The sequence below is a fragment of the Callorhinus ursinus genome, unplaced genomic scaffold (genome assembly GCF_003265705.2).
Source record: "Callorhinus ursinus isolate GAN/ISIS: 27379988/994484 unplaced genomic scaffold, GSC_fseal_2.0 scaffold8, whole genome shotgun sequence".
NCBI lineage: Eukaryota > Metazoa > Chordata > Mammalia > Carnivora > Otariidae > Callorhinus > Callorhinus ursinus.
The window spans coordinates 63,360,593-63,382,254 of record NW_027397070.1 but is presented as its reverse complement, the minus strand read 5'-3'; the positions used below and the strand labels follow the sequence as shown (position 1 = coordinate 63,382,254).

The 21,662-nt window shown below is 42.6% G+C and overlaps 1 protein-coding gene across 5 annotated transcripts in view; it reads right to left on the bottom strand.

The window, feature by feature from the left end:
- Positions 1 to 13,493, bottom strand: part of PPP4R4 (protein phosphatase 4 regulatory subunit 4) — a 105,485-nt gene extending 91,992 nt beyond the window's left edge. The window contains exons 1-2 of one of the 5 annotated variants that reach the window (XM_073895830.1): positions 13,184 to 13,493; positions 11,743 to 11,816 (exon numbers count right to left, since the gene is read on the bottom strand). In XM_073895830.1, the coding sequence (XP_073751931.1) occupies positions 11,743 to 11,816; positions 13,184 to 13,303 (194 nt within the window). In that variant the 5' untranslated portion in view covers positions 13,304 to 13,493. Of the gene's footprint in view, positions 1 to 11,742; positions 11,817 to 13,183 lie in introns of those variants that run through there. The other 4 variants (XM_025869418.2, XM_073895834.1, XM_073895831.1 and 1 more) reach the window with 4 other exon arrangements.
- Positions 13,494 to 21,662: the final 8,169 nt, after the last annotated feature.

Here is a 21,662-nt window from a genome sequence, read left to right as displayed (position 1 = left end):
CCGTGTCAGGCTCTCTGCTCAGCGGGGAATCTGCTTCTCCCTCTCCTTCTGGGCTCTCTCTCTCTCTCTCTCTCAAATAAATAAATAAAATTTAAAAATTAAATTAAATTTTAAAAAAGCCAAGGTCAGAAAAAGATATACTATGTAAACACTGACCAAAAGAAAGCTGGAGTATATTAATATCAGATAAAGTATCCTTCAAAACAGAATATTTCTAGGGATAAAGACAAATATTACATAACTATAAGGGAGTTAAATCACCAAGAAAACATAACAATCCTAACTGTGTATGTACCTAAATACAGAAATCAAAATACCTGAACTACTATTAAAACTGACAGATTTGAAAGTAGACAAATCTGTGTTTATAGTTAGAGACTTCAATACTCCAGTCTTTGTAATTGGTAGAATAAGTAGATAGAAAATAAGAGAGATGGAAGACCTGAGAAATACCATCAACCCACATGACCTAATTCACATTTATAGAACATTATACCCAACAACAGAATGCACAATGCTTTTCAAGTACACATGGAATATTCACCAAAATCAACCATGTTCTGAGCCATAAAACAAACCTCAGCAAATTTAAAAGCACTGAGGTCAAGCAAAGTAAAGTATGTTCTGTGACCATTACAGAATTAAACTAGAACCAATAACAGAAAGATATCTGGGAAAATCCCCCAAATAACTGGAAAATTATGTGAGGTACAGATATACACCAGCCAGATGTATAAACCATCCCCCTTCCTCCCCACCATTATCAGAGCTGCGAGGAGAGGTGTCCTCTCCTCACAAGCCCAGGCTGTACTTTTGTGAATCCTTTCCCTCTTCAAGACTACTTATTTTTCAAGCAAATATAGTTTAATTTTATTACCAAGAGAATTTCTAAGCAAATACAGTTTATAAACTTATTACCAAGAAAATTTATATGACAATTCCAAGCCAGTCAGACTTCTCAGTCTGATTTTTCATGCATGAACATGTAAATATTTTTATGCTAGCCACATAACTCTCATTCTGCCCAAAACATATTTAAACCAAATCTACAATGTGCAGAACTCCTTAAAGAAAAAATATTTTCTGATATTTTTTAGTTCAGCAAAATGAAAGTATTTTTCTTTAATCATAATGTTATTGCATCCAATCCTTAATGAAACCCAGGCACTTCCTGAATTATGACTATTTACATTACAAATGACACTTTTTTAAAAAGCTGTGAAATTCTTCTCTCCAAGGACGTTCGGCCCTACAAGGATGACCATTAGCACCACCTAGTGGATGAAATAATAAACTGGGATTCAACATCTCTTTTATCTTAGAATTGAGGATACCCCGCTGAAGCAAGATGGAAACTTAAATTCTATCAGGCTCAACCCATTGTACTATATAGAGGGAAGGCGGGGGGGGGGGGGGAACGGTGCCTGAAGAACTTAAGTGACTTGAATGTGATCACAGACATAAACGCCAAGTCCCCTGATTTTTACACTCGCAAATTGGCCCTTTCTATTGCACGTTACAGCCATGTGCAAAAAAATTAACCTCAAACCTTACCTTCCCCATATGCAAAATTTGCCTGGAAATGGATCAGAAACCTAAAATTAAGAGCTAACACCTTAAAACTGCTAGAAGAAAACAAAGGAAAAAATCTTAATGACCTAGAAGTTGACAAAAATCTCTTAAATATAACACAAAAAGTACTAATTATAAAGGAAAAAAATCAATAAATTAGACCTCATCAAAATTAGACCACAACAAAGCAAATACCCTTTGCTCTCTGAAAAATACTTTTGTAAAAATTAAAAAGCCACAGACTGGGAGAAAATATCTGCGAAACATATATCCAACCAAAGGGCAAAAGCTTTGAACAGATACTTCCCTAAACAAGAAATATGGCTGGCTTATAAACACATGTAAAGATGCTCAGTGGCCACTGATCATTTGGGAAATCCAAATTACAAATACAATGAGACACCATCACACTAGACCACTAGAAACACCATTAAATGGCTTAAAACTAAAAAGGCTGATCATACCAAATATCAAGTATATGGAACAACTCAAGCTCTCATACACTGCCTGGAAATGTAAAATTACAAGTTCACTTTGGAAACAGTTTATCAGTTTCTTAAAAACATGCATCTACTACGTGACCCAGCCATTGCACTCTTAGTTGTATACCAGAGAAGGAAGAAAACGTGTCCACCAAAGATTTGTACACGAATATTTATAGCCACTGAAGTCTGTAGTAGCCAAAAACTGGAAATTACCCAAATGTCTATTAGCAGATAAATGGATAAGCAAAATATGTTATATCCTTAAAATGGAATAATTATCAGTACCAAACAGAAATAAACTATTGATGCATGCAACATTATACATGAACCTCATAATAATTAAGTTGAGTAAAAGATGCCAGACAAAATAGTAGATATTCCAATTCATTCCTATAAAATTCTAGAAATTGCAAACTAATCTATAGTGACAGAAATTAGATCAGTGGTTGCCTAGATGGGAGATCAGAGGAAAGGGAGAGGATATTAAAAAGGGACACAAAGTTACTTTTGGGAGTGATGGATATGTTCATTATCTTGTGATGATAGCTTTAAGGATGTGTGGGTGTGTGTGTCTATGTCAAAATTCATATATACATGTCAAAATTCATCAAATCCTACAATTAAATGCAGTTTACTATCAATTACACCTCAATAAAACTATAAAAAATGAAAAACATATATATTCATCACATAACCCAGCATTCTATTTTTAGGCATTCATCCAAGAGATATGAAAACATATGTCTACATTCTAAAGCAGGAAAAACCAATCTATAGTGACAAAAAGCAGATCACTGGTTGCCTAGGGTCACAGTGGAAGATTAATTGCAAAGGGGCACCATCTGGAGACAAAACTTTACAACTACAGGAAGTTTCCGGATGGGAATTTTCCCATACATTCTATATATACACCTATGAAATATGTTCTGAATTGCAAACAGGTGATTAAAAGGACCAATAAACCCTGAAACAAATACATTATATGTTAATTAATTGAATTTAAATTAAAAAAATAAAAATAAAAAATAAAAAGACCAATAACAACTATCCTTTCCTAAACACAACTCTGCACCAAGCACTATGTCTTCTATATACATCTCCTCCAATCTTACAGTCCTATAGTATAGGTATTATTATCGTCATTTTAGAATAGGAGGCTTGAATTCAGAGAAGCTAAGCAACTTACCCAAGGTCTCTCAGTAAGTAAATGAGTGAGCCCCAGCCTCTAAGACTAAATCTGGGTTTGTCTTAATATAAAGTATTTCTGACACAATGTCCTGCCTTCTCAACACCCAACATACTTGTTAACCAGGGATGAACTCTATTCTACTGAGCTCTAAGAAAAATGCTTTTGCTTCCTTAAGTACTTCCTTGAACACAAGTATCTGCTGGTATAATGTCACTCGTTCCCCAGGTGATCCCTAACACATACAGGTACTCAATAAATATTCTGTACTGTTTAACTTAAACTCCTAAGATTTATTCTGAAGTAACTATTAGTGGCATTACAAATCCTTTCCATTATTAGTATCTCCGACTTTACTTAACAAGATAAAAACTGCCCAAATCTCTCATAATTGCATCATGTTAGTAAGCTCCAGATCTTTCCAATGACATGATATGGGTCACTTTTACATTGATGAAAATAGTTTACTCTTTTGTTAAGCTTTTCCTACAGATCCCATGAGAGCATTCTGCTTTCTACTGATGTCACAGAGAGAGCCTTCTGAAGCTTCAGTAAATAGGAAAAAAGAAGCTGATGCCATTGTTAACGCTCATGACAAAAAGCAAGGAAAAGGAGGTGGAAATAATCACCAAAACCCTTACAGTCAGTGACCTAGTACTTTTCCAAAACAGGGTATTCAAGGTTTGCCAAGGACTTAAGTAATTTGGCCTAAGAAATAATGTAAGATATACAGCTGGAATCTATTATATACTCCTCTTTATATGTGAAGCACTAGTCCCTCCATTCTAAAACATGAAAATGGAGGCGCTCCCTAGTTCAAGTCATTCAAGCATCACCTTCACAGGAGATGATAATTTGGGCATTTTTTTAAACGGGAACTCTTATAGGGAACACTCTTGTAGGAAAAGAAAAATGTTCAATGGTATAAGTAAATCAGGCACAGGAAAACAGAAACCTCTTCAGGCTATTAGTAGGGAGTTCATTATCAATATGCTAGGAAATTTACATACTAGAAAGTTTGTCACTTTCTTTCCTTAAAAATAAGGGTTAGACCACTCGTACAATGCTGATAGAAGTTTAAATTGGCACAATGTGGAAAATTGTTTAGCCATATCTTTTAAGCTCGACATATGCATATACCAATGACCAATAATTCTACTTCTATGAAGATAACTAAAAGAAATGCATACATATGCATACATATTCACCAAAAGACCTGTATGTGAATGTTCCTAGCAGCATTATTCATAATAGCAAAAAACTGGAAACAAGCCAAATGTCCATCAACAGTAAAATGGATAATTAAATTGTGACTTATAATGGAATACTACACAGCAATGAAAGTGAACAATCTATTTCTTCATGCAACAATATGGACAAATCTCTTTTTGAAAAGGTTCAGTAAAAGCTAAGCACAAAACAGTACATTCCATGGTTCCTGCTACACAAAGTTCAAAATCAGGCAAACTAATCTATGATGTTAAAAGTCAGGATGGTGGAGGAACTGGACAGGGTAAAAGAGAGGTACTAGGCTAATACAGTAGATTGTGTTCTATTTCTTAATCTGTGTGCTGATTACATGGGTGTGTTCACTCATGAAAATTCAACAAGCTATATATTTAGGATTTGTGCACATTTCTGCAGATGTTCAAAAAGCTTGTTTTAAAAAACAAAAAAAATATGCCTATGAAAGTACCACTTTGGGGCACCTAAGTGGCTCAGTCAGTTAAGCATCCGGCTCTTGATTTCGACTCAGGTCATAATCTCAGGGTCGTGAGATTGAGCCCCGTGCTAGGCATGAAGACTGCTTAAGATCCTCTCCCTCTTGCTCTGCTCCTCCACCTTCCCTCCCCGCCCCCACCTCTAAAGGAAGGAAGGAAAGAAAGGAAAGGACCTCTTTAACTGAGATTCCTAATTCATTAATTTTATTTTATTTTTTAAGTATACGAAAGTAAAGGAATAACAGAGCAGACCATGGGCCAAACTCAATGCAGAAACAAGAGAGAAATATCATGGGTAACCAAAGACGAGAAAAGGTCATCATAGTACATACTTTGAAAAAGGATAGTATCTCTCTCTACATGGTGTTAAAAGACTCTTCCAACCGAACAGCACTCCTCCACTTCCTTGCCAAAGGCAGGCTGAAAGCTCATAGCTAATAGGCTACTTTCTAGAATGCTCACAAGCTTCTGCTCTAGTGGATTTTTAACCAAGAGTCAGCTGCAGACCAGTTTATCCCAATTTCACTGGCTATTGCAATTACATAATTTAATTAAATATTGCAGAAGCATATGATGCAAAAAGAGTCATTTCTATGAAAATTAAATTGAAAGTTTTAGAAACAGTCAATAAAGATAACTTACCAAAGAAAATTGCTATTGAAATAGGAAGAACGAGGCAACTTGCAAAAGATAAGTAGAAAATCACAAAACTATAGGACCATGCTTTCCGAATACTTCTAAGCCATCTTCAAATTCTCACCCAGCTTTAAAGAAATGTAAACTTGACATTTTAAGTGCATAATAGGGGTAATCGATGCAAGAAAGCAGATCCTGAACTGTGATCAACAGACCTTCACTCAAAGAAAAGGCAGTGGACCTACAACAAAGACTGGCAAACTCTACGTATTTTTTTACACTAAAATAAAATGTTGAATGTAGGTATCATTCTTATGATTCCCCATGCTGACCAATTTTTTTGGATTAACTAACCAACTATCCATTCCACCTGTGAGGGATTTAAAAGGTTCTTCTGTACATCACTCAAGAAAACTGGGCAAAGTGATACTAGACACTCAAGCACCCCCCCCACATACACAGTCTGTCTCTCTCTCTCTCTCTCTCACATACACACACACACACACACACACACACAGCCCTTATATACCCGCTTTACTAAAACAGTATTAAAAGGCAGAAGGCATCAAAAAAAGAAATCAAGACAACAGTGAAAATAAAAGAAGTATGGGGATATAGAGATCTTAAGAAATCAAGTCATACAAAGGAGTTTTTCACACAACTTTTCACATTTGCATAGCAAATATGAAAGGTATTTTTAAAGACAAAACAATCGAAACCTAGCCAGGTAGCCAAGCTTATCACTGAAGTTCTTCCCCACTATTTTACTGCGGTCCTTCCTGTTCTAGTCTGGAATGCAAGGGTCTCCAGACGTGATGAGCAGTAGCCACAGTTTACAGCACTTTTGTTCATTTCCAGATTTGGCTGCAGAAACCTCCCTCTGTGACATCACCAGGGGGAACACTTACTTCTTAAAAAAAGGGAGGAAGAGGCAGAGGATAAAAGTTCCTAATTAAAGATGCACTTTACCCGACAGTCCCTGGAAGGCAAAGTGCAAAGTGTTTTAAAACTCACAGCGTAGGGGCGCCTGGGTGGCTCAGTCGGTTATCCAGCCAACTCTTGAATTCAGCTCAGGTCATGATCTCAGGGTCCTGGGATCAAGCCCTGTGCTGGGCTCTGCCCTCAGCAGGGAGTCTGCTTGGGATTCTCTGCCTCTCCCTCTCCCTCTCCCTCTCCCTCTGCCCCTATCAGGCACATGCACACTCATGTGCTCCCTCTCTCATTCTCTCTCTCTCTCTCTCAAATAAATAAATAACTCTTCAAAAAAATTCACAGTGTAAAGTGACTATAAAAGCAATCACAACATAAAAGTGAGGTTAACACTAACCAATCCACATAACGCATGCATAATGTTAAGAGCAAATATTGCTTAAAATAAGGTCACTTGGTAAGAAAATATAAATCTGTAAAACCAGCTGAACTTATCACTCAAGTTTAAAAATGCTTAATTATAATTTGTGAAGATTCTGGTTTCTGATAAATACTATTAGCACAGGAAGTTAATAGGTATCTTTCATAAATTTCAGTTGACATACTTTACTTGCCAGTTACTTTACTAAATATTGGAAGGCAACATTAATATTGTTATCCTCTTTTAAAAGTTTGAAATGTACCTTGAGAACCTAAGTAACAAGGAAGTAGGGACAAGGGGAAAGAGACAGAAGGAAATTAACATTAATTGCAAACCTATTCTGTGTTAGGGCTCCACCCATAATACAACCTTGGGAAATAGGAATTGCTATTTCCATTTTATAGACGGAAAAGGGGAGCTTAACAACCATAAATAATGTGTTCCTGGTCACACAGATAATAAACAGTAGAATAGGCTATAACCTAAATCTGTCTGATTCTATTGCCTATAATACAAAAAAATCAGAAAAGTATCTTAATTCATCTGGCATTTTGATCATCTTAAATGAAATAATACACTTTATGAAGAGGTATATATTTTTATCACAGCACAAAACAAGAAAGACCAAAACAGCAACAACATAACAGATGGCTTGCCCTCCAGGACCTTACAATTAAAGAAAATATTCCCACGGGCACACACACACACACACACACACACACACACACACACAGGTTAAGGAATACAATGTAGTGATTAATCACTCCTTGAGTGAGGCCATCCATAAGTGATAGGGGAACTCAGAGAAGCCTGGGCTCCATGTGGTTTCAGCAGTTCAGAAAGGCTTTATGAAAGATGCAAGATCACAGCTAGATCCTGGAGATGGAAAATGTTGAACAGGTGTAATGAAAGGTCCTCCAGGACAGGGAAAAGCAGAGGTAAGGATGAACACAATGAATATGAGTAACAGTGAAGAGGCCAGCAGGACTGCTTTAAAAAGTAAAGGACTAAGTGGAAACAACCCAAGTGTCCATCAACTGATGAATGAATAAGCAAAATGTGATATACCCACACAATGCAATACTGCTCAACAATAAAAAGCACTGGCACATCCTACAACATGGACGAACTTTGAAAACATTATGCTAAATGAAAGAAGTCAGTCACAAAAGGCCACATACTGTATAATTTCATTTACATGAAATGTCCAGAGAATAGACAAATCCATAGAGACAGGAAGTAGACTAGTGATTCGCAAAGGCTGGATGGGGTAGAAAGAAGAAGTAAGGATTGACTGCTTATAGGTACAGGGTTTCTTTGGAGGATGATGAAAATGTTCTAAAATTGATTGTGGCGATGGTTGCACAACTCTGTGAATACACTAAAATCCACTGAACTGCACACTTTAAATGGGTGAAGTGGGGCGCCTGGGCGGCTCAATGGGTTAAGCGACGGCCTTCGGCTCAGGTCATGATCCTGGAGTCCCGGGATCGAGTCCCGCATCGGCTCCCTGCTCAGGAGGGGGTCTGCTTCTCCCTCTGACCCTCCCCCCCTCTCATGTGCTCTCTCTCTCTCATTCTCGCTCTCTCAAATAAATAAATAAAATCTTTAAAAAAAATGGGTGAAGTGTATGGCAAATGAACTACAGCTCAATCAAGCCATTAAAAAAAAAGTTGAGGGCCTGGGGGAACATCACACTGCACAGCTAAAATGGAGTCCCTTATGACAAGTTTGAGGGTCTGGAATTTATGTGGTAGGCAATTAGAAATATCTAAGTAAAGACTTACCTAATGAAAGCACAGTACACAAACTTAGGGCTCTTCTCTAACAAAATTATTCACATATTTTACATACATTCCTAAAATATATGCCAAAATCACAAAGACAACAGAGAACAGGAAAAAGATGATGCGACAGGATTCTGATGAAGCCACAAGCTGTGACTATTAGGAAAGCTGTTTTGCTTCATCACTAAATGCCACAGATGGATGTATCAGCGTCGTATTTATGCAAAACCACAAATTCATCTGTGTCATGTCTTCAAATACCGTAATGTTCTAAGCTTAATTATGAAAACTGCATTAACAATTGATCTGCCATATTTTAGAGTGAGAGAATGAACTGTGTAATTTGTTTTTCATTGGATGACAGTACTCTACAGATCATGTTTTATATATTAGATTCACTTTAAATGCTATCAGAACCTCCACTCCACTGATATAAAGTATGTGTGATGCAAACACATTTGTCTGAAGTCTAATTTAACCTAAGATTCCAAAAGAGTTTTATTATACAAAATAAGAAAACTAAAGAGACAAATCTGACATTCAAAGGGGGAAAAATCTGGATATTAAATATCTAATACAAAGGAAAAGGCAAAGCACTCAAAATCAATCTGAAAATCAAAGAAAAAAAAAAAAACAGGGGGCACCTGGGTGGCTCAGTAGGCTAACATCTGACTCTTGGTTTCAGGATCTCAGGGTCCTGGGATTTAACCCCACAGGCTCCATGCCCCATGCTCAGCACAGAGTCTCTTGTCCCTCTCCCTCTGTTCCTCCCTGTCCCTTTCTCCCTCCCCCCCCCACCCTGTGCTCTCTCAAAAAAATAAAATCTTAAAAAAAAAAACAAAACAGATCTCAGTATGAGGTTCTATAGCATTGGGAAGTAAAATGAAAGAAAAAAAGGAACAGGGTACATTTAAAATAAAAGCCTCAATATAAGAGAGCAGAAGAGGCTGTAACAGAGGCAAAGTTTGGAACTCATCTATGAGACAATCCCGTACCTTCCCCGGAATCCGAAGGAAGAGAAAACCTTTCAGGCAGCGTGCAGTTGGCCCTTCAGAAGCTGGCCTAAAGGTGAAATCCCAGTTTCCCCCAGGAGGTGGTGAGATGGTGAGAATACAAAGAACTGGGCTAGAGAACCCACACACAACCAAACTAGTGCTCGCCTTCTGAGTCGCCCTGCAAACCTCCTTCAAGGCAGATGAGCCACGAGAAACTAAGGAGATATCAGATCTCTTTTAAAATTCTCGTCTAAGAAGGAGAGGACCCATCTGTCTCTGCAAGACTTTGTAAATTCCAGAACTGGAAGAAACCTGTGTTCTGCGTCTGAAAAATACAGACAACTTAGATGACCCGGTTCACTAACAAACAATAAAAGCAAAATAGAAAACAAGTAAGCTGTCCTAAAAAAGAAGTCTTGTCACTGATATCTAGAATAAGGTATCTGCTGTCACAAGTAAGTAGAGCAGGACTCTCTCCATTTCCTAATTGTAAGCCAGAGTTCACGCAAAAGAAGAGACTTCAGGAGGAGTATCCAGGAGGAACTTTTTACAAATCATTAACTGCTGTTATGTTAAAAGAAACTTACCCAAACTCTCATCAATTGTCTACCTACTCCAAACAAAAGAACTCGGGGGGAAAAGGCAGAAGTTTACAACTATTTTTCACTGTATTGGACATGTTAATTACTAAGGAATAAAGTACTTCAAATATAATAAAGTATGAGAAAAGATTAAACACTGAATTATTCTCTATGTAAACATCAAAAACACATTACTGTTAATCCATACGTAAATAAAAGTTTTCTTTTAAATTAAGAGGGAGAAAAAATGACAGCATGCTACCAAAGATCACCAAAGGAGGGGAAGTAACACCAAAGGTCTAATACCCAGAAACATTTTCAAGCGATAGAATTATTAGAATGGCCTAAATTATAAGCATGCTACAGTTCTGACTAAACTAAGAACAGAAACTCAAAAGAGGCCATGAAAAAGCTAAAAAATAACTAAGGGAATGAAAGTCATGGGGAGGGATTTTTTAATTTTTTACAGGATCCTCTACTGAATAACATGGAACTAGAAGCATGACCTATAAATTAGAAAGGAGAACAAGAACCTTGTCAGCACTTGAAACTGGCAAAGCTGACCTAAGCTAAGGAAACAAGGATGATAAGTATCTCAGGAGGTAAATAACACCTGTTTTCAAAATCCGTTCTAAAAAACAAAAGGGAAAACTAATTTGCCAAAGGGAAAAACATGTGGCTGTAAGTTAAAGAGAAATTTTAAAACAAATACACACAAAATACCTTGGGAAAATTTCTGCTTCGGAAGTACGTTCACAGATAAGTTCATTAATGTTCACTGCATTAGCTGTTAAGAAGTTAAATCTAAAGTTTTTTTAGTTGAGAGAAACTTTATAAATATTTGCAATAATCACTTGCATTAAGCAATTCTGCAGAGCTTGTGAGATTAAACTTAAATGAGAGTAGGCTCAATTAAATTTTAAAATCTTTCAGACAAAATTACAAGGCTTACATAGCAAAAGTAATATAAACAGGATATCCTGAGCAACAAATTGAGTACTCTATTTGTGTGGAGTTTTTTCTATATATAGTAAATAGCATGTAAGTTCATACTCTATTATCAACTTAAAATTAATCACAGGACATTCTTTAAGTCTCATCCAAACTTACTGGATCTATGGGAGAACAACCAAAGCTGGAAAATAAAAAAAGAAGGAGATCCAATTCAAGTCCTTAAGCTGTTCTGTTCCTCCTCCTCCAAGAAATATTCTTTAAGTTGGTTGTCTTACTGGATTTCAATTCTCAAACATGTAAGTCTATACCAAAATCTTAACTTAACAACATAATTAAATGCTATGCATGCCAAAGTACTCCGTTCAAGCGGTTGGGTAAATCTGAACATAACCGGAACGACATTTCACAACGCGTTCATCCATGCTGTGCCACAGGGAACGAGCAACAAATTCACAGAAAGACTTCGAGCAATACCTGAGCAGATAAACAGCCCTTTCAATATCACTGAGGTCTTCATCAACTGTCAGTCTTTCTATTTCTTCTGGTGTCTGTCAAGTGTAAAATACAAATTATGCACACAAACGTGGATTAGTCTTGCCCCCAGTGACCCTCCGGGAACCCCATATAAGTAAGAGACGAATGAAAAAGTTTCGCAATTAAGCAGTTATCATTGAAAAGTAATCAAGAGTCTGAGGACTCCAGGTGCCGACCTCATGAGGAGGTCTCCGTCTCGAATTGTTGGGGTGGGGTGGTGGAGTTGTTTTTTTTTTTTCTTTTTTTTCTTTTTTAAACTAGTCTAGCTTGAAAATTACAGTGTGGCTTCCTAACATTGCCGAACTCGATTTTATATGCATATATAAAATACATACGTACTTTTAAATCTCTAATACCCCAAAGCTGTTTCTCCAGCATTTTCCACCCCAGGAAATGCTACAAGGGGGATGGAGGCAAACTGCAGCCGAGAGAGAATGAAAAAGACGAAATGTGGAGTGGGGGAAGGGATGGGAATAAACTCTAGGGCTGGAAGGAAATAAGATTCGCGATATTGCGGCAGGTGGGAGTGAGAAGAGCTCAACCGAGCTTTTGAGAGGACGGCTGGGGGAGGGGGTGGTCCGTAAACTAGGTTTGCAGGCAGTGAGGGTTGGAGGCTGGGACGAAGATGACTCTGCGGGGTGGGGGAGCGAACTGAAGGTTGACTCCCTCAAGGCGGGGAGTGGGGATCAGGGTCCCAGCTGGAGTCTTGGAGGGGCTGGGAAGAAAGGACGTGTGGTGACTCAGAATGGGGGCGAAGAGTCGAGAGGGCTTTGAAGATCCGTAGCGGGACGACGGTAGCCTGGGCGCTGGGTGGGAGGCGAAGGGAGGCCTGGCAGACTAGGGTGCAGAGGCACCCGAGCTTGCTCGGATAGAGGAAGGGGAAAGTGGGATCCGGCGTGTCTCCGGGAGGAGGGGCGGATCTGTGCTCACTGAGGAGTGGGACGGAGTCCGTTGGGGGGGGCACTCAGGTGGCGACAAGGCGGCGGCGGCCTCGAGGGGCAGCTCCCGCAGATCGGAAGGAAGAGGGGCCACGGCGGTCCGGGAGGGGCGGCTCGGGGGACGACGCTGGACCGTCCGTTCCTGGGGGCGGGTTGGGGAAGGCGCACGGGCCGGGCTGGGCCGGGGGACCGAGGGAGCCCAGGGCGTCCGAGGGGTCAGTCCCTCGGGGATGGGGGTCCGAGCTGGGAGAACCGAAGCTGTGTCGAAGCAGGGGCGCCGGCAGGGGCCGGTTTAGGGTGACACGGCGACCGGAGGAGGACTGAGGGTCCAGCCCGACTCCGAGAGGGTCCCGGGCCGCCTCGGGAAGAAGGGGACGGACGGGGTCGGGGCCCGGGCCAGTCGCCAGGCTCCCTGCGGGCAGTTCCTCCTCCCCGGGGCGCACCTTGAGGCTCCGGCGGACCGGCCTCTCGATGATGGTGAGCTCCTGCAGGTCCTCCATGTAGCCGAACAGGCTGTTCTGACTGAAATCCATCGCGGCAGCGGCGGGCGGCGGCGGATGCATGGACCGCCGGGCCCCCTCGCCGCCCGGGCCGGAGCGGCCCCGGGATGCCGGACGCTCGCAGCCCCGCGGCCGCCCACCGGCAGGACTTTCTCCCGCTCTCGGCCGCGGGAGCGGGGCGGGAGGGTGGCTGGCGGCGGGAGAAGGAGCACAGCCACCGGGGGGGGCGGGGCGGGCAAAGCGAGGGGGCGGGGCGAGGCGCGCGGGCGGGCGGGGGGCGGGGCCAGAGGCGGGGGAGGTGCCACAAGCCCGCCTCAGCCCCGCCCCCCAAGCGCCGCGCGCACGCGAGCCGGACGCACCTGCCGCGCAGCACCGTGGCTTCTCCCTCCGCCCCTCGGCGCCCTCCTCTCCCCTTGCCCCGCCCCCGGCCGAGCGTGCCCCGCCCTGTGGCGCGTGCGCAGAACCTTCCTCCTCCTACAGCCTGCGGAGGCGGGCTGGGGGCGGTGGCCGGGGGCGGAGAGGCTGAACCAATGGCAGGGGAGGCAAAGGAGAGGGAGGTGGGCTGCTGTGGTATTTAACCTGCAGGAATAACCTTCCGATAACTCGTGTGATTGCCCACCTTAGCAGGGCACTTGTGTACGTGGAGACTACCCTAGCTCAGCTCTATCCCTGGGGGAGGGATGCGTACCCAAAATCAGCAATTACAGCGCGGTGTGTGCGCGGGTGATGAGGGAAAGGGTGTATTGGAATACAGTCCTGGAGGGGCTAGCATTTGGGTGGGGCTGCGGCCAGAAAAGAACTCCCGGAGGGGAAACGCTTAAACCGAGTCTTAAACAATCAGACTTTCCTAGAGAAATAAGAGTAAGCCCATTTCGAATTGAAATCTGGGATTGTTTTGATTGTGGGACGTACGGCGAGGAGTGCAGGGAAGCCAGGGCTTGACGAGGTGAGTGGAAGGGAGAGGCAGGTCCTTTTTAGAGGAAGGCCCTGCCTTGGGCAGCCACATGAGTCGCTTGCCTTTGATTCTGTTAAGAATAGGAAGCGATGGGAAGGGGATTGGGGCGATGTTTTTGGACCTCAGGGACAAAAGTTATGTTTGAGCAGACTCTTCAGCTCCTAGGAGAGCTCTTTTTAATTTTATTTTATTTTCCACTCGTTCCCTCTCCACAGTCCCGTTTCTCTACCCGCCATGCGCACCCTCTCTTGTATGTTAAGATATGTCCCAGGACGTGTGTATATCCTCCAAAGATACTGTTAGTTTCTGTATTATTTTTTAAAATACATGAAAGGTATTGTGCTAAGAACTCGTTCTGTTTCTTGTTTTTCCCTCAACATAATGTCTTAGAGATGTATTCATGGGGCTATCTGTTTATTCTCGGTGTTCATTAGTCCTGACCACTAATAGAATTCGGTTTGTGCATCTAACACATTTTACTGACCAATTCCTTAAAAGATGGATAGTTAGGTTGCCAGCAGTTCCTTGTAACCACAGACAATACTGGAATGATATTAGAAGTGTCCCTGATGGACCATAAGAAAGAAAGGGAATTGCCCGGTCATGGAGTCTACAATGCTTGTTTTCACTCTGCCAAGTTGCCCTCTAGAGTGGCTTTGCCGGTTGGCACTCCCACCAGTGGTACATGAAGACAGAAAGATTCTTGTTTTCCCACTTCATATGCTAACATTTAGTATTATCTGGCGTCCTAATTTATATCAATCTGATAGCAAAGTAGTATCACATTGTAATTTCATTTAATTTTTTTCCTGATAGGTGACGTTACCCATTTTTCCATATACTGAAGAAACTTTGAGATTTTTTCTTTCTGTGAATTAACTATTTATATCCTCTGCCTATTTCTCGGCTAGATTTCCTATTATTTTTCCGAATGAATTAAAGGAGTTTCTTATATATCCTAAATATTAATCTCATGTCAGTCTTGGACAATGCAAGTATTTCTCCCAATTTTTCACATACCCTGGTAGCTTGGCCTTTGCTATCCTACAGTGTAGGGGAAATCCTTATTTGGCTCTATACAAATGCATCTAATTTTAGCCTTGTGGAGTGGGGTTTTTGGGTCTCCTTGAAGATTCTTTTCCTACCCAAATATTCTCCTACACTTTCCCCTGTTTAATAACTTCATACCTTTATCTATCACAGTTAGGTCTTAATTCATCTGCAGTTCACCTGGCATACGGTATAACCAAGAATACAGTATTATTTTCTCTGCGTAGTGAGCCGATTTGCCCAGCAGTAGTCACCAAACAATCCATCTTTTCTCCACTGATGTGTGATGGCGTCTCTGTCCTGTACCAATTCTTAATAGCCACACGTCCCTGTTTCTGGGCTCTCACTATTGCTCTGTTGATCTGTATCTGTTCTGCACTGATTTTATCATTATGTCTTTGTCATATGTCCTAATATCTGGTAGCGTGAGTCCTCCCCCACTCTGCTCTTTTTTTAATTCAGTATTGCCTCTGAAGTTCAAAGCAAAAGTGGTCAGTGGTTACCCCGCGGCTAAAATCCAGGTATTCTGATCCCTGCTCCACGTTAAGGAAAAAGGGGTGTGGGGGGAGCTTGGAGAGATCAGGATGGAGAAGAGGCAGAGATACAGGGGAGGTGGTTTTCCTTAGCAACACCTTGCAGCCTCCCTTTCCTGTCAATTTCTGAAATTGTCCTCTTTTCCCCTTGGTTTGTAACTGATACTAATCATATTTATAAACTTTACTGTTTCAGCTAAGAAGTATTATCTCATGTTTGGATTTTGTAACACCGTCATTTGAGATTTGATGATATTCTTAAATGAAAAACTGATTGAAACACAGACCTAGCTTTGATGTTGGCTGCTACAGGGCAGGAGACGGATGAGGTCAGTTTGGTGACTAGACTCTGTAACTGCTGTAGTTACTGCCCTGTGGTAGACATAGCCCGCCCCAGCCTGGCTGCCAGGAAACGTTAGTCCCGGCCCCGGCGCTGCCAGTGACATGCAACGGAACGAGTCTTGGAGCCCTGTTTTTCTTATCTGAATTGTTTTCTTATAACTTGTCTCAATGTGTCCTAGAAGCAGCCCTGTGAAGTACAGACAAGATGCACCCCTATTCCAATCTCATAGATAAAGAAATTGAGGCTCAGAGAGGTTACATGGCTTTAGGCAAAAGCACACAGCTAAGAGAAACTAGATTTATTCATGTCATCTCTTCATTCAACAAAAGCCTGGTAGTTAAATGCATGGACTTCAGAGTCTAACTGCCTGGATTGGCTCTGGCCAAATGCCTAGAATCCTGGCTCTGCTACTTCCTGCTGTGAGCAAGTTACTTCACCACTCTGTCCCCCACTTTACTCATCTCTAAGATCAGAATAACAGTAGGACTCAGCACAATGGCTCAAATGACTTAAATGAGATAATACGCACACAATGTTTAGAGGAATTCCCAGCACATAGCAAGCACTATCATCATCAGTGTTCCCCGTCCCTGGGCTCGGAAAATACTGACTAGGCTGTGTGCTGAAGCTGTTGATTCTTGTGGTTGAATCTGTTGAATCTGTGATTCTAGGATAATATTCTCCCAAAGAAGTCCAGGTCCTCATCGCTGGAAACTGTGACTAGGTTACCTTACTTGGCAAAAGAGGCTTTGAAGATGTGCCTCATTTGAGGATCTTGAGATGGGGAGATTATCTTATGTATCTACTACATATTAGATGATCTGGGTAAACCCAGTGTAATCCTAAGGGTCCTCATGAGCAAAAGAGGGAAGCAGGAAAGTCATCATCAGGCCTTGAGAAAACTTGACCAGCCAGTGCAAGCTTTGAAAACAGAAGGGACCCACAAGAAGACGGCCATTAGAAGCAGGAAAAGGAGTACAAGAAATAAATAAACTCTCCTAGGGCCCTTCGATGGAAATGTAGCCCCAACGACACCTTGATTTTAGCCCACTGAAACCCAGATCTAACTTCCAGAACCGTAAGATAATAAATTTGTGTGCTTTTAAGCCACCACATGGGTGGTAATTTGCTACAACAGCAAAACTAAAACTAAGCCATTATCTATATGAGGAAAATGTTTAAATTAGATGACTACCTCAGACCATACATCACATGATTATTAAATCATGTGAATGAAAGACCTAAACGTGGCTCTCTGGGCTTGAACCTATAGGTAGCAACTTGGCTAAATGCACCAAGAAGGTCAGAACTGTCGGTAAAATATACAGGACCCATGAGGGCACCTCTCTTAGGAAAATGGTGAAGAAAAGAGAAACGAACTAGCACACCAAGTGCATTCCTTCCTTCTGTGGCAAAACCAAGACGGAGAGACGCGCTGTGGGGATCTGGCACTGTGGTTCCTGCATGAAAATGGCGCCCGGACCTACCTCACCTCTTCTGCCATCACAGAGACATGATCAGTTGCAAGACCAGGTGAAGCTCCAGCACCAGCCTAAGCGAGTTCATTATGTCACCACGACAGCAACAGCAAAACCCAAATGCGAAAGTCAGATCTTCCAAACTTTTCCAAGAAAATACACAAGGATAGCTTTATGACATCCGAAGACAGAGAACAAGAAGCACGGGCTATAAAATACAAGATTGATAAATCTAACTAAATGAAAACTTAGAACTGGTATTCGTCAGAAGAGACACCACAAAGACAGTGTGGCAAGACAAACAATCGACTGGGAAAAGATATTCATAACAAATTAATCAAAGAAGGATTGCTGTCGAGAATTAAGAACTCCCAAAAAATCGGTAGGAAGACAACTAAGTAGAAAAATGGGCAAAATATACAAACCACCATGTTACAGAAGGGGAATTTCCAATAAACCTATGAAAAGAAGCTCAACCTTATTTTAATCATCAGGGAATGGTAAATGGACACACCCAGCAAGTGGTGCTCACGCAAATGGGTGCAACCACTTTGGAAGCCACTTTGGAAAATAATGTGGCATTAACTTGCCTAAAGGAATAAATCTCTTCAAGGCACATACTCTAGCACACCTGCACAAAGAGACCTGCGCGAGAAGGTTCACAGCAGCAAAATCCTGGTAGCAACTCAAATGCCTCTCTACTGGAGAATAGATACATTGGTTGTTGCATACTCCAATCCATGGAAGACTATGATGGTGAAAATGAACGACAAGTACATAATTCAATAAAGATAAATCTCATGAACATGTTGAGCAATAAATGCAAATTGCCCAAGATTATCTGCAGTATGAAACTCTTACATAATGTTCAAAAACAATAATATGTATATAATATCCCTTTGTGGTTAAAATGGCCATGAGAAGAAAAGGAGACGATAAACACAAAAACGTAATATATTGTTGGGACGCCTGGGTGGCTCAGTCAGTTCAGCCTCCCACTCTTGATTTCAGCTCAGGTCACGATCTCGGGGTCATGAGATCGAGCCCCGCGTTGGGCTCTCCGCTCAGCGGCAAGTCTGCTTCTCACTCTCCCTCCCCCTCTGTGATCTCCCTCTCTCTCTCTCTCAAATAAATAAATAAAATCTCTAAAAACAAAGCAAAACATATTGTTAATCTCTAGGACCAAGATGTGACCGGGGAGGGGCACACGGCAGTCATAGGGGATGTGTTCTTTTTTGAACTAGATAGTAATACATATTTGTTTTATTGTTATGCTTCTACTATACATATGCATTCCGTATGTTTTATGCATGAAATATTTTAGAAGTTTTTACATCAGGGAGATTATGTGGTTCCTAGTTCTGAATTTAGCACTGCTAGCCATCCATTCATTCAAAACATATTTCAAGAATTCTAGCTCTATGATAAGCATTGTTCTAGGCTGGGTCTCCAGACAAGAAGCAAGCCAGGTACCGGCCCTCCCACCACAGAGCACACATCCTAAGGAGAACAATGGAAATTGATCCAATAATCATCTACTGTGATTAAATATCTGATTACAAGCTAGGATAACTGCTATGGAAAAAATACAGGAGCTGGGATACTGATGGAGAAGGAGCACCTTGGAGTGATGTGAACAGGTGCACATCTTCGGGGGCTGCTCCACCCTTGATGTACTGGGGCATGCGTGGAGGTCAGGGAGGCTGAGGCAGTAAGGATGATTTCCACATTTTTGGCTTGTGCAGCTGGATGGATGGAGACATCACCCACCCGGTGCTCGCTCTGTGCCTTCTTCAGTGTCTGGGTAGAAAGCAGCTTCTGACGACCACCGCAGAACAGAGCTCCACCTGCAGCACCAAGCAGACTGGCCAGTGTCTGCCCCCCAAGTCAGCAGCGGCTCCCTGTAGCTCCCCCCTCTTCAGCTTGGTTCTGGGCGAGCTACATGAGGTTCCTAGCGGGCCACGTCTGCCGCAATCTACCCAGCACCTGACATGATGGTTAGCACCCACTAAGGGCTCTGTTAATGTTGGTTGAGAGACAGAAAGAGGCAGGAGGCAGGGAGGCTGGAACAGGGGCACTAAACCGGCATGGGAGGAGGTCAACCGTCAACCGCTGTGGTCCAAGCCACCCTTATTTCTCACCTGGATAACAGAGCCTCGGCTTCTGCCCTTCTACTTTTAAAAGCCTCACCGACACAGCCAGAGTGATCGTATTAAGACGAAAGTCAGACTCAGTCACCTCATGCTCTAAAACAGGGCTTTTCAACCTTGTTACTCCATGGGCCCTGGTAATTCTTTGTGGGGGAAGGGGAGAGAAATGCAGTCCTGTGCCCGGTAGGCTATTTAGCAACACCCCTGGCCTCGCCTCACTAGATGCCCGCATCCTACCCTGACCTGTCCTCACCTATCCCCATCCAGTTGAAAGTGGAAATGTCTTCAGACATTGCCAAAGGTCCACTGGGAGCAAAGCGCTCTCCCCCACCCCCCACCACTGAGCCCACTGCTCTAAACTCTGCGGTAACTCCCCAGCTGGCACCGAGGACGTCCTCCCACACACCTCACCTCTCCCACCTCATGCTCCCGTTTTCTGCCCCCAGCCCGCTCTGCTCTCTCTCGGCCCACTGGCCTCCCTGTTATTCCTCGAACACTTGAGGTCTGATCCCAGTCAGAGCCATGGAACCTGCCCTTCCCTCTGCCTGGAATGTCCTTCCATTGGATGGTCAGCAAACTCCCTCTACCACATCCTTCAGGATATTACTCAAACATCACCTTCTCGATGAGGCCAGCTCAGGATGCCTTTTATGAAATTAAAATCCCACAGTGTTAATCTGCTAGAGCAGCCATCACAAAATACCACAGATTCAGTGACTTAGACGACAACAGAAATGTACTGTCTCACAGTTCTGGAGGCTGGAATTCCAAGATCAAGGTGTAGGCAGGGTTGGTTTCTCCTGAGGCTTGCACATGGCCGCCCTCCTGCTCTGTCCTCACATGGTCTTTCCCCTCTGTGCCTATCCCTGGGGTCTCTGCCTGTCTGAATTTCCTCTTTTTATACAGACACCAGTCCTCTTGGGTTAGGGCCCTGTTCTGATGGCCTCATTTTAACTTCAGCACCTCCAATGGTCCTATCTCCAAATACAGTCACATTGTGAGGCCCTGGGCATTAGGGCTTCAACATACGAATTTGGTGCGGGCGGGGGAGACACCATTCATCCTAGAACACCTACCAGCCCCACCGCTGGCATTGATTAGTCTAACATTCTGAACACTTTACCTTTGCATCTCATTTATAGTCTTTTTCTTCTCTAATCCTCCATTCAAATGTTGTGTTCCATCAAAGCAGAGATTTTGTCTGTGTTATCCACCCCCACATTCCCAGTGCCTAGAGTAATGCCTGGTACATAGTAGGTGCTCGTTAATTATTTGCTAAAGTCATGAGTAGGCATAAAGTAATGAATAATGACGTCATGAATCTCCACCAACTGGCTGTACCCTTGATGGAATCATTTAACTTCCCTGGGCCTTAGCTCCTTCTGACAAATGAGGGAATTAGGCTCGCTGACCTAGAACGAGAATGTCGCTCTATGTGAATCTTAGTGCCAATTTAGTCCGGATTCCCTAGAACAGTCTGAGGAAACGCTTAAGCGCTAACACTTCCTTAAGAGGTACAATCCCAGGGCAGCCAGGGTGAGAGAGAGCGAGGTGAGGTGGGGCAGGATGGGAAGCAAATACACAAACAGCACTGTGCTACCAGGCAGACCCCCCAATTCAGGGAGAGGCCCAGCCAGGTCCCATACAGGGCATCTCCAGACAGGCTATGAAGAAGCCCAGGCTTGGGAACCGTCCATAGGAAGGAGGCAGTAAATCTTCCCCCTGCCTTTTGCTTCCCACAGGTCATCAAAGTTGGCTGGTTGGGGAGTTAACTCTCTTGCACTTTAATTGTCTCAGCGGGCTCTTTCGAGCAGCCTCTGGGATTGCCAGAGCCCAAGCCCTCAGGAGGAAGGCTTTGGCCCAGCCAGGAAATGGGACAGGTGTCTGAAGGGGTTGGCCTCAGGCTGCAGGGA